The sequence below is a fragment of the Maniola jurtina genome, chromosome 20 (assembly GCF_905333055.1).
Source record: "Maniola jurtina chromosome 20, ilManJurt1.1, whole genome shotgun sequence".
Lineage (NCBI taxonomy): Eukaryota > Metazoa > Arthropoda > Insecta > Lepidoptera > Nymphalidae > Maniola > Maniola jurtina.
In genome coordinates this window covers 12,609,851-12,624,056 of record NC_060048.1, presented here as the reverse complement: position 1 = coordinate 12,624,056, position 14,206 = coordinate 12,609,851, and the positions used below count along the sequence as shown (strand labels likewise).

Sequence of the window (14,206 nt, the reverse complement as noted above, 5' to 3'; positions counted from 1 at the left end):
GAGCTTATATATTACTAGATGATTAGGTTTTTATAAAAATCCCGTGGGAACGTTTTTGCTTTTCCGGGGTAAAAATTTGCCTATGTCAATTTCCGGGCTGCAAGTTACCTCTGAATGGATCTTTAAGAATCCCGAGGGAACTCTTTGATTTTCCGGGGTAAAAAGTAGCCTATGTCCGTCCCCGGGATGTACTTAAACTAACGCTGTACCAAATTTCATCAAAATCGGTTAAACTATTGGGCTGGGAAAAGCTAGTAGACAGACAGACACACTTTCGCATTAATTATAATTTTAGTATGGAAGTATGGATTTTTAAGTGAGAATAAGGAGGATTTATATTTTGCAAAGCCGCGGGCGATCGCTAGTAATGATAAAAAAGAGAAAACTAGACATATTTTTAAGCAGATAAATATCACTTGGTTTATCGGTGGAGGAAAATATCGTGAAGAAACCTGCATGTTTGAGAGTTCTCCGTAATGTTTTCAAAGTGGCAGACTATGGCCTAAAGTCTAAACCTTTCTCATTCTGAGAGAAGACCCGTGCCCAGTTATAGTGGGCTGGTGATGGATTGATGATGATGAAATCTAATTATTTTAGTCGCTCGTCGCTGCCGCTCATGCAAAAAGGTAGTGGCCCGTTGAATTGAGCTAATTTTCAATGTAATTTTATTCTATTCAAGGGAATTTCGTAGAATTCTTTCAAAGCCCAATCGATGTGCTGATTGCCCTTTTGACAGTTTCTTTTGGAAGTTAATCGAGTTTGTTTCGTAATTGCTTTTTGAAAGCGTTTTGAGTTTTAATTCCAGCTTTTCAATATAAGCTTTTGCGATGTCAGTTTTGTTCGCCTTTTGCCTGTGATTTCGTCCGGGTAGATTAATTTTTATTTTTTTTTGTAAATCCCGTTCAGATCTTTTATTTTCTGGTATAAATATAACGTGGCACCTAGGTAGCTGCTTATTATTATAACTAGATGTTGTCCACGACTTCGTCCGCGGGTGTTTAGATTTATAAAAATCCTGTACAAACTTGGTTTTCCAGAAAAAATAGTAGCTTAAGCTGTACCATCAAAATCGGTTAGTTGGATGAGTCCTCAAATAACTAGCCGGCAGGAAGACAGACAAACTAGGTAGTATGTGTTCTGTCTTTCTCTAAAATCTAGATAATAAATATAATAAGCTCCGATTTTAGTGAAATCTGTTGAATATTTGAAGTGTAAAGTAAATAGATAATAAAGAAACAAATAAGAATTCCACATTGGCGAAGTGCATGGTGCTGGTTTGGCACGAAGCAAACCTAAAACCAGCTAAGCTAGAAAGAAACAATTAAACAAACATGAAATAGGTATTACTTTGGATTATTCTATTAGGTATAGGATGCCAGAGCTTATATCACCTAGCATGCGTTGGTATACAAGATAAGAATAAGATCGTAGCAGGTTGGGCATGCCCCGAGTGTAAAGCTAAAGTTCCAAGGAAAAATAACGATGACACACCGATTAAAATCAGCTCGGAGCGTGATTTGGCTTGTGCGGCCGACCAAAGTCCATGCATGTCGCCTAATGACACCGCGCATGACATTACGGCTGATTTCTCGGTGGCCGAAGAATTAAAGTTGTTTCGTGAAGTACTTAGGGAGGAATTGAGTAGCTTGCGTAATGAGATGCAGGGGATCAAGCGGGAACTATCTAATGTCTCATCCTCATTGCTGCAATGTAATAAGCGAATTGACGACTTAGAATCCAGCGTTACTCGTGTGGAAAAGCAATTTAGCAAGCGAATTGATGACCTGGAGTCCAGAATTGTCTCGGTAGAAAGCCAACCAAAAGAGCGAAACGGCACCGATTCTACGGCTGTGGAGGCAATGATTGGACAATTAAAAGCTGAGCTCAACGACCGCGACCAGGAACTTCTGCTGAACGATGTTGATATCACGGGTATCCCAGAGGAGAAGGGGGAGAACGTGCTCCATGTCACAACGCTGGTCGCGGCCAAAATAGGTATCACACTAAAGGAAAGTGACATAGTACGAGCTGAGCGGGTGGGCCCCGTGCGTGCAGGCCGCGACGCGCGCCCGATCGTCGTGCGACTGGCGAGGCGCGCGCTGCGTGATGACTTGCTGCGAGCGGCCCGAGTGCGCAGAGAGGCCACCACAGCTGACCTGAGCCTCCCCGGTCCTGTGCGACGTTTTTACATCAATGAACGCCTGACGAAAAATAATAGACAACTGTTTAATAAAGCGCGAGCTGCAGCTAAGAGTTGTAAATGGAAATTTATATGGAGTCGAGACGGACGTATCTACGCGAGAAAAAACGAAGGACAATCTGGAGTGCGGATTAGGTCAGATCAGGACATTTTGCGTATTTTTGGTTCAGAAAATATTGGTCCAAATGTTTAATCAGTGTATTTGTGATAGTGTCATGCCACAAAAAAACTACAGCAAACGATTAAGTGTATATCAAGAAAAATGCGCTAATAGAATAAGTAAGGAAATGGTTACGTGTATATATGCTAAAGGTTATAATAATATAATGAAAGTAATTGTAATTTTATATGTTTCCCTTCCAGCTTGCAGTAATTATATTAAGTCCATTGTTGTGAGTTTTAGTAGGAATTCTAATTACTCAATCCGTCCAGAGCGAGGCTGCCATAGTTCAATAGGTGCCAATAAAATTACACCTCATACGGTCTATAACTGTATAGTACTAATACAGGTATCGCAGGCTCATACTAAATGGTTATTCTTTTTAGTATCAGGTTCTCAATACATATTGTTTTTTATTTTTGGTTGTTTTTCTTTAACCACTCATGGGTACTGAGAAATATCTAAAGCTAGGTTTGTTGAATGTACGATCACTTAACACGGGGAGGGCTGAATTATTAGAATCTATGCAGAAATATGAGCCTGATATCTTAGCACTAAATGAAACTTGGTTACGATGCGGAGAAAATACGGATGCATTCCATATCCCGGGGTACACATTTAAGCATGTTCCTAGAACGACTGGGAAAAGAGGAGGCGGAGTTGGTTTTTACATAAGAAAAGGAATTAAGGTACGGGTGATTCAGCAGCCACAGACAGAACTTGAACAGTTGTGGATAGAAGTAAGAATAAAAGGAAGTCATATAGCTGTTGGAACCGCCTATAGACCTGAATATCAGTTTGTAAATAAATCCATAGAAGAGCTTAGCGAGACACTGAGTGCCTTATCTGCCTACAGTTTTCAGTGTCTGCTGATGGATTTCAATGTAAACCTGAAAGATAAAGACAGCAAAAATGCCCAAGAGTTCTTGAGTTTCCTGGAACAACAAAATTACTCTCAACTAGTCCAAGAGCCAACAAGAGTTACTGAAACGACTTCATCGCTTATAGATCTAATTATAACAGATGCTCCAACACGCTGTAAAAATGTAAAGGTTATTCATAATACTTGCCTGAGTGATCATGCCCTCGTGACTGCAGAATTTAATATAAAAAAACCAAAGGTACAGGCACAGTACGTGAGGAGGAGGTGCTTAAATAAAATTAACGTGGAACTTTTTGAGAAAGACCTTAACGCCATACCGTGGGATGATATAATGTGTTTGGATGATGTAAATGCAATGGTCGAACAGTTTAACAATCACATATTAGAGCTTTTTGACAAACATGCACCTGTAGTGTGCATTAAAACTAAGGAGAAGCCTCACCCTTGGATAACAGACGTTATTAAAATTATGATGAATTTGAGAGATGACGCATTAAAAAAAGCGCACAAATACAATGATGAATCGAACTGGTCATATTATAGAAACCTTAGAAATTACACAAACGCGAGCATTAAAAGGGAGCAAACTGCCTATTTCACGTTTTATGTCAATAATAATTTAAAAAAGCCGAATAAAATGTGGTATCACTTTAAAAAGATCTCCCCGTTTGGTCATAAAACCCCATCTCATATACCAGAACACTTAAAAATTCCTAATAGAATAAATGATCACTTTTTAACATTACCTGGTGGCACTACAGTCCCACCAGAGATAGTAAAGAAATTTACAGAAAATAGGTGTACGGACAATGTGTTCTCTTTACAGGTATGCTCGCAAAAGGAAGTTCTTAAGATAATTAAAGGCATAGCAACTAATTCGGCAGGTCATGATGACATCTCGGTTAGCATGCTCAAATTAACTTTACCGCGGACTCTGCCAATAATCACTTACATACTAAATACCTCTATTTCCAAAAATGTTTTTCCTGATCGGTGGAAACTAGCCAAGGTTGTACCGCTCCCAAAATCTGCAACTGTTTCAGACTACAAAGATCTAAGACCAATTAGTATACTACCAGTTATGTCAAAGATCATTGAAAAACTGGTATGTAGCCAACTCTCTAGGTATCTAGAAACAAATAACTTGCTTCCAGCGGTACAATCAGGGTTTAGAAAGGGCCACGGGACGGCAACGGCTTTAACATCAGTCACAGACGACATACTATCTGCATCTGACAGAGGGGAGGGTACCATACTAATACTGCTAGATTTCTCTAGAGCATTTGATTGTATAGATGTTGAACTTATGTTAGCCAAGTTGCGATATTATGGTGTCGATTCGAATGCATGTACTTGGTTTAGCTCGTTCCTCCGTTGCAGGAAACAGTATGTGGTAGTTGACGAAGACGTGAAAGTACCGTTGTTATCTCAGGTAAACACTGTTCCACGGGGTACTCCACAAGGGTCGAGCCTTAGCCCTTTACTATTTATAATTTATACTGCCGATATTATCCAGAATATACGACACTGCCATGCCCACCTATATGCTGATGACACTCAAATTTACTACCATTTTAACCCGGAACGCACAGCAGAAGCGGCAGAATTAATAAATAAGGACTTGGATTATATTTCTAAATGGTCGGAGGAAAATAGACTAGTTCTTAACGCCAAAAAGACGAATTTTATGGTGTTGGGAAGTAAGCATCAGAGAGCTATCATAAAAGGGAGAAAACCAAATATAGCTATAAAAGGCGAGCCTATTGATAATGTGGCTATCGCAAGAAACTTAGGGCTATATATGGATGAAGACCTAAGATTCATTGAACATCTTAACACTAAGATAAGGAACGCTTTCTACAAGCTAAAAGTACTATACGGTGTAAGGCGTTTTTTGACGGTCGGAGTCCGGCGGATACTCGTGGAATCTCTTATTTTGTCAGCTTTTAATTATTGTGATACTATATACGGACCTAGACTGCTCAAAAAGACTGAAAAGGCCGTTCAACGCATACAGAATGCATGCATTAGATTCTGCTTTGATGTTCCAAGGAGAGGCCATATTACACCTGTTATCAATAGCCATAAAATCCTTAGTATGAAGTCACGTAGGAACTTACACATTGCAATGTTGATTCACAGAGTAATATTTAACAAGCGACCGCCGTACTTATATGACAGACTACACTGGCGAGTTGACAGAGGCACGACTCGATTTCAGCAAAAAAAGAAGCTGGCTATACCCACTCATAAAAAGGCAGGATTCAGGGGCTGTTTCCGTTTTGCTGCAGCTAAGGTTTGGAACGATCTCCCGCCTCCGCTTCGGGAATGGAATTATCCTACTAGCGAGATCACAATAAAAAAGAAATTAAGGAATTTTTATTTAAATGACCAGATCGAGGCAGCTAAATTTATTTACACCTAACTTACTTATTTACACGTCTTATTAATGAAATTAAGGCTAGATATGCTAAATATTCTATCCTAGTCTTATTTATATACATATATCTGACTAGTGCATAATGTAAATAATTTTAGTTATATAATACATAGATACTTGATTAATTGGAACCATACTATTATTATTGTTGTCTATAATACTACTATTTAAGTTATTAATAATATTATTCGTTAGGCCTAGCTGGGAAGGGACATCTTGTTTAGATCTTATCTTGTTTAGTTTTTATTTTCATTTTTTTTTTTTTTTTTTTTGCTTGTTATGTGTATGTGTGTGCTTTTTTCTCCTTTTCATTTTTCTTTCTACTGTACGGTTTTTAAGGTTCTTTTTGGGTTGTACTGTATTCATTTTAATATTGATCAATAAGCAGGGAACGCAACGGGCGCGGTGCGTTTTTATTTTATTAATCAATATTTTTTGGAGCAAACTGAAAACCAGCGCTGAGCATTGTCATCAATGCTCGGCCATGCTGAGTTTGCGGCCTATTGCTATTGTTAGTTTTTTTTTTTATAGATTTAATTTACTTATAACATATGTATGTTTGTCACTAGCAATAAGTAAGCAATAAAGCCTATTTATTATTATTATTATTATTATTAAAATAATTATGTACATACACTTAAAACAATCTTTTCTTTTATTTGAAGTAAAAAAGTTCAATAATACTTAGAGTATCCAAATTCGGTAAACCTGAAACCACAGAAATTCTATGCCTGAAACCAAATTGCCTCAAAAATAGTTCTCACTATTGCTACTAGATGGCATTAGTAGACACGCTGAACAGATGAAAATAACAAATTGAAATGAAAAGAAAATGTGAATAATCTAAATTCAAATATTGGACTTTTACAAGTACTTTTGAATCATCAAAAGCATCTACCACTGGTCTTCCACTGGTTCGGAATGCCTTTCCTACCGAGAAGAACCAACAAGAACTCGGCGGTTTACTTTACCTGATCAATTTATATAATTTGACTTATTGCCCTTAAATGTACCGCTTAAACTAAATAGGTATCTACCGCCAAGTTTTTTTTTACAGTTGCCTTTGCGTTTGACTTCATACATTTTGAGAAATTTAGATTCCACATAATTATACCTACTAAAACAGATAATCACTCAACATTTTGGGCCTGAAGGCTCGTTATAAATAAAAATATCATTTATTCTCTGATCTTAAACTATTTATACAATATAGACTACTTAATAAATAACTGTATTAGGTACTAATTTCCTAATACTAACATTTAATTCTATCTAACATAATTTTATTCTAAAAAATAGTAACACCAGCACTAATTAGATCAAGTTGTCCTCCTTGGATATATGCCTTCTCTAAAATCCGCCATATTTCTCTCTGTCAATCGCCGATGTGCGCCATTCTTTCGGCAGGTCACTTCCCATCTTCCCTGTGGCCATCCTCTTGATCTCTTCCCATCTCTTGTTGGCTTGGGTACAAGAAATCAACCTAGAACAGGTACTGCACTCTAACCTGTTAAAAAAGATAGACAATAAGTCGAGTACATATAAAAAAAAACAACCGTTGAAGCTCATTGAGGTATAACCATAAGGGCACAATGGCGTATAAAATAACCGAGCAGGTAGGTTTACTTGAAAGGAAATCTGTATGGTCGGATATGACGTTGGAAGTATTCACACAGGGTCTGAAATCAAATTGCTCGGCTTTTTCTTTGCATAGATTAAATAATGTTGTAGATAACACAGAAAGAACCACACACACACGTCAACAGTTGGACATAAGTCTCTTGTGGTTGTCCCACGTCACAATCTTGCGCCTCCTGAATCCAGCGGTTTCTGCCACAATCACTCCTGGTGGAAAGTGATGATATGGCCTAAGATGGAACGCGTTTATCTAGAAGATACCTATTTACTCTTGTTTTAAAGATACTTACCCGGATTGTAATTGGTAGGAAACACAGATTATGGAAGAGTATTCCAAACCATAGCCCTGCGTATGAGGAATGATGTCGCAAAACGTTTTGTGCGTGTAGATGGAATGTCGACGACATAAGTTCAAATTCAAATTCAAATTCAAAATATTTTTATTCAATTAGACTTTTACAAGTTCTTTTGAATCGTCAAAAGCATCTACCACTGGATGGAAGGATACCAAGGATGGAAACTCGCCCGAAATCTTGCGGTTCGGTGGTAAAATGGAGAAGGGTGGGACAAGGTTGGGAAGTTCCTGTGCACAATCTCCGAAATATATCCTATAAAACACTGATAAACTTTGCCTAACTGGAGTTTTATAATCGGTTTTCTTGAAACCAACAGTAACGTTAAGTTTTTATATCAATGTTGTGTGTAGAACTATGTTGAAACCATTGCCCTGTCTGTAAAAATAAGTTCTAATCTATGACAACATCGGATGGCGCACCGCCCGTCGGACGGGTCCCTTTTTTGCTCCTGCGGCCTACAGCACCATAGCACGCATGTGTGCGTAACCGGCTCTTTACACTTGTGTGCGTGATCAGCTGATGAGACAGCTGTACCACAGAACACTAACTACATATCACTACGTATAGTACGCGACAGGTCGAGATGGCGATATGGGTATAAGATAGATAGATAGAAGTCTTTATTGCACACAAAAACACATGTAAAGGAACACAACACAGAAAGAAGAAAACAGAAAAACAATTGTGTGCAAAGGCGGCCTTATTGCTTAGAGCAATCTCTACCAGGCAACCTTTGCTGAAAGGAGAAGCTAGTGTTGGATGGTAGGATGTAGTTGGATGGTGGTTGGATAAGGCGGGGGGCCGCCCCGCAGAACGTCACGCATTAAATTAATAATAATAATCAATTTGGGGTGCAAGTGGTCCAAATTCCATCTTAGTGGTAATATTCTATCCCGAATCCGCCTGGCTAGCGACCATACATCAGTCGTAACCAGCCCCTTCCCCCCATTCCCATTATGGTGTTATACCAGTGGTCATTGGGTCTTGGAAATAGAGCCGGCAATGCATTTCCGGTTCCTCTGGTGCTGCTGATGTTCATGGATGGCGGTTATCACTTAGCATCAGGTGACCCGCCTGCTTGTTTGCTCGTTATTTTATATTTAAAAAAAATCAACCATGTAGTCTACTAATTAAACAAAATAACCTTTCTTGAAAAACATAATTTTTATTTCATTTCTTGTTTTATTTTAGACTAGACGATGCCCGCGATTTAATCCGCGTGGATTTAGGTTTATTAAGAATCCTGTAAGAACTCTTTGATTCCCCGAGTAAAAAGTTGTCTATGTCCGTTTCCGGGATGCAAGCTACCTCTGTACCCATATAAATCGGTTTAACGGATGGGCCTTTAAGCATCCCGTGGGAACTCTTCGATTTTACGGGATAAAAATAGCCTATGTCCGTCCCCGGGATGTAAGCTAAGTCTGTACCAAACATCAAAATCGGCTTAATTGTTGAGCCGTGAAAAGCTAGCAGGCAGACAGACGTACAGACACACTTTCGTATTTATAACTAGCTGATGCCCGCAGCTTCGCCCGCGTGGATTGGTCAGATCCCCTGCAGCATCAGGATTGAGAAGTTGGAATCCAAATTTTTTATGAACAATGTCGCAAAGTTCCTCTATCGATTAAAAAAGAAATGACGCAAATCGGTTCAGAAATCTCAGAGATTTCGGTGTACATAGGTAGAACAACACAACTCCCTTTTTGAAAGTCGGTTAAAAAAGTAGCCTATGTTATACCCTGGTCAATTCTCTACTTGTCTGTGAAAATCCCATCAAAATCGGTTCAGCCGTTTCAAAGATTAGCCTTTTCATACAGACAGACAAAAATTTTGAAAACGTGTGATTCAGTTATGGTATCGTTCAAATTACCATATGACATTAATAAGCGGTAGTTATTTCGAAATTACAGACAGACACTCCAATTTTATTTATTAGTTCAGGTATTGGTATGGATTGGGGTTTAAAAGTTAGTTAGTTCTGAACTTCGTATTGTTTGTTGCTGTGGCCTGGTCCTACTCTGGCTATAGGACTATATCACGCGTGTGTGCGTAAGTTTCATGCTCTAGTGTGCGTAATCAGCTGATGAGACAGCTGTGCGTTGGCATGTTGATGATTTTCGGATTATACTTTGAGTGTACGGTTGTTATTCCCTCGAAACGCTAAAACTATTCATTGGATTCCTTGGTAGGTATTGTTGGTAAAGTTGCTCAGCGAGCTATAGAGAGGGCTATATTAGGAGTATCCCTGAGGGATAAGATCCGAAATGAGGAAATCCGCAGGAGAACCAAGGTCACTGACATAGCCCAAACTATTAGCAAGCTGAAGTGGCACTGGGCATCCCATGCCTGTCGTAGAGACGATGGCCGTTGGAGCCGGAAAGTCCTTGAGTGGAGACCGCGTTTAAGCAAGCGTAGTGTGGGACGCCCTCCAGCACGACGGACCGACGATATAAACCGGCTGGCGGTACCTACTAAATCTCCTTCTTATTAGTACTTACCTAGGTACTTGATAGCAGACTTTTTATTTCCTAGGCTAGTTAGCTAGGCATTAAGTTTAACTGTAACTTTCAGAAGCTAACTTGTTCATTGAACTTTGTCTACCTAGTCGAGGTCTTCAACGTTAGCTTCTTACCTTTTTGCTCCTATGCCCTATACTATAAGGCCTATAGTATAAGGCCTATAGCAACGAACGTGCGTGTGTGTGTAACCAGTTCGTTACATTAGTGTGCGTGATCAGCTGATGTGACAGCTGTACGACATCAGCATAGCAATGGAGATTTATGAGAATTCATAGTAGTTTATTGCTTCGGAAACATATAATATGGAGGTTCTTAGAACAGCTAATAAGAGTTAAAGTGATTTTAAAAGAATGCTCACTGTAATTATTGTAGATAACCTTAGAGAAAATTGTTAAGTAATAGACGTAAGTAATTGTAGGTAATAACTATCAGTAAGTACTAAGTACCTACTAAAACTTTGTAGACTTTTTAATTACTATAATAAGCTATTCCGAATCACACAGATTGATAAATAGGGAGAAGTAGGCCTTCTGCCGGCGACTTTGAGAAATCTCGCAGAGTCCTTAGGGAGTTGGAAATAGGGATCCTTAGTTATCCCAGTAGGTATATTTGTACCTTCTACAGGGTACCTACCGCGTTTTTTAATCTTATCTAGGTACGTAGTTACATTAAAATTAAAAAGTGATGAACAATTAACAAACGCCCTTGGATCCCTATTAATGTCTCCGCTGCCCACTCTGCTGTCTGTCTGTCGGTCTGTCTGTTCGCGTGTTACAGGTCTCTAGCTCGTAGACGAAATGAGTAACAAACAAATCCAAAATATCTACTCACACTTGACCAGTTTTTTATAAATAAATACCTACTTAATGGTCTTATGGGACAGCTTCAGTCGAGTGAAATGAAATCGGTGAGTACCTACCTACTTGTAGTTAGTAAAATATACTCAATGCATTAACTGATTTGCAAGAATTTTCTAGCATGGGACGTTATGTATCTGTGTAAGGCTCGGTGATATTCTTAGTAAAAAAAATATCCGACGTCACACATCAGTCAGGTCACAATTAAAAAAAAGAACGCACCTTGCCTCCCATCGAGCTTTTGAAAAAGGAACGCGTCGACGACGAAAAATAAAACATAGCCCTTCGCACTCACACATATACAAACTTTGAACACATTTGACTATACCTATTCTGTTCACACTATTCAATATCACTCTAATAACTAAAAGTTTTATGTACAAAAGTGCTACATTTAAATTAAAACTTTATTGTTATTGACATAGAATAGGTTTTTAAATGGCAGGATTTTTGATTTATGTAAAAGGTTTTTATAAGGGTCACCTCTTGTACTTTTTTCGAAACCCTCTCATTACGTAGGAACAGTCAACATCCTATACGCACGTAGACGTAAGAACTCATAGACTTGTCTTTGTTACTGGAAATAGAAAATAATAATAATAGTTTGGACAGCAATTTTATGAATGTGCTTAATGCCCTATCGTATCATAATAATTAATTAATTATTATTATAGTACAAAAATCGCAGAGAGCTTCTCGAAGAATTGCGTAAGTTACGCGCTTTGCTAAAATTTTAGAACGATTTTGAAAAGTTTGCTACTTTTGGAAGCTTTATTTTAATCTGTGCTTTGGGTCCTTTATGCGGTATTTAGTTCTTTGGTTACGCGTTTCTACGAGAAGCGATTTGTTTATCTTTTAAGTCACTCCAAGAAAAAAAAATAGTACTACATATTATTGAACACATCATCAGATTTTTTAAACTTTCAATTAGCTCCCATGGTCTTTCTGGTGAGTAGGTATGATGGTTTTCTGAACTAGTGATAGATTTCGCTTACCTTGGGTGGGGACTTCGAAAAATCCGGCTTTATTCCTTGTCTACATCTACATTTTAAATTGTGCATAGGTTTCTAAGCTGGACGGTGGTGAATCATTCAACGAGAGAGTTAAGACTATTATTTTTATAGAAGACTAGTGACCCGCCCTGGCTACGCACGGGTAACTTATTCAAATTTTCTTAAAAATAAAATATAGCCTATGCTACTCAGAAATATTGAAGCTTCCCGCTGGTGAAAGAATTTTCAAAATCAGTTCCGAAGTTCCAGAGATTACCCTCTACAAACAAACTTTACTCCTTTATAATATTAGTATCTATATTAGTTTACCAACGAAGACAACCTTGACGAATCAAAAGCTCGATTCGGAAAATTGTGAAGAACGCACCAAAATTTCAAGAAAAACAAGTCATATCTAAATGTTCCGTTGGCTATGTAACACCCACTAACATACCCTAGTCCCATATTGTTTATTTATGCACATGTGTGCGTAGTCAGCTGATCATTAATGTCTGTGTATGTGTGTGTAATATTATGTATGTGTGTGTAATATTATGTATGTGTGAAATAAGTTCAAGTTTGATGTATGCGAGAAACGTGGAACGATTTTGAATGTTTTTTTTTTTAGTTAGTAATTTTATGTTTTCTAGATTTATCTGTTGTAATATGGTTGTAATTTACGATTACCTAGTCTATATAGATTTTGCGCTTGCAGTATAGGCATTTAAAAACCTCTTTTTACATTTCACACAACAACTGATCGTTTTCCGTGAAAAAAGTTCATCATGGATACCACTGGCCATGGGAGAACATGGTGGGTATGTCAGACTCCAACCGACTAAATAAAAACCGGCCAAGTGCGAGTCAGACTCGCGCAACGAGTATACTTACACTATCAATGAAAAAGTACACTACTAAAATCCATACTTCCATACTTACTTCCATATTTTAAATGCGAAAGTCTGTCTGTCTGTCTGTTTGTTACCTTTTCACGGCCCAACAGTGTAACAGATTCTGGTGAAAGGTACAAGGTTAGCTCATATCTTGGGGACGGACATAGGCTACTTTTTATACCGGAAAATCAAAGAGTTCCCGCGGGATTCCTAATGACCCATCCGCTTAACCTATATTTGTATGTTTGGTAGCGGAGTAGCTTGCGTCCCTGTAATCGAAATAGGCAACTTTTCATCCCGGAAAATCAAACAGTTCCCACGGGATCTATAAAAATCTAAATCCACGCGGACGATGTCGCGGGCATCCTCTAGTATGCAATAAGGATGAAAATAGCGTTTTGCATATCTACATTTTGCATCCTACGGTGTCTAGATGAGATTTTATTTTAAAAAGTGAAGACAGCATTTTCTAATCTTTATGATAATGTTTTTACTTACACTTCAACGAAATCGTACTTAATATTAAAAACGCGAAAGTTTGCATGTATGGATGGCTGTATGTTTGTTACTCTTTCAAAAAACTACTGGACTTGGCCTAGACTTGGCTGGCTTGGACTGGAATTGGCTGAAATTGGGAATGGAGATAGAATACACCCTGGATTTAACACATTGGCTACTTTTATCCCGAAAAATCAACGAGTTCCCACAGGATTTTAAGAAAATCTACATCTAAGGGAACGAAGTTGTGGGCATCAGTTAGTTCTTAAACAAAAATGCGAACCAACGAACTTTCTAAAAAAAATTAAGAAAAAAACCCGTCTCCGCAGCCCGCAGGCCGTCCTTGAAGTCATATGGGCCGGGAACAGCTGATGCTACCTGACACTACCCCCACACACACGCACAACATGAGAGACCGCACACACACACGCACAATATGAGAGGCGTAACTTCAAACCAATTCAAACTTCAGTAGCCTCGATAGCTCAACGGTTAAGGCGCGGACTGAAATCCTAAAGGTCGTCGGTTCAAAGCCCACCCGTTGCACTATTGTCGTACCCACTCCTAGCACAAGCTTTTCGTTGATTGGAGGGGAAAGGGGAATATTATAAAGAAGAAAGTTTGTATGTGTGTGTGTGTGTGCGTGTGTGTGTGTGTGTGTGTGAGTGTGTATGTTTGTTACTCCTTCACGCAAAAACTACTGGACGGATTGGGCTGCAATTTAGAATGGAGATAGATTATACCCTGGATTAGCACATAGGCTATTTTTT

The 14,206-nt window shown here is 38.6% G+C and overlaps 1 protein-coding gene across 1 annotated transcript; it reads left to right on the top strand.

The window, feature by feature from the left end:
* The first annotated feature begins 574 nt into the window (after positions 1–574).
* On the top strand, positions 575–2,778 carry LOC123875883. Its single transcript, XM_045921948.1, has 2 exons — positions 575–626; positions 1,366–2,778. Exons 1-2 carry the CDS (start codon positions 575–577, stop codon positions 2,391–2,393), a joined length of 1,080 nt encoding a protein of 359 aa, XP_045777904.1. The 3' UTR covers positions 2,394–2,778.
* The last annotated feature ends 11,428 nt before the right edge of the window (positions 2,779–14,206 follow it).

Excerpts from the sequence above, each read along its gene's own strand:
- LOC123875883 (XM_045921948.1), top strand. The coding sequence starts at position 575 with ATGATGAAATCTAATTATTTTAGTCGCTCGTCGCTGCCGCTCATGCAA. Across the intron at positions 627-1,365 it reads GCTGCCGCTCATGCAAAAAG|GTATAGGATGCCAGAGCTTA; the intron begins GTAGTGGCCCGT and ends TTATTCTATTAG.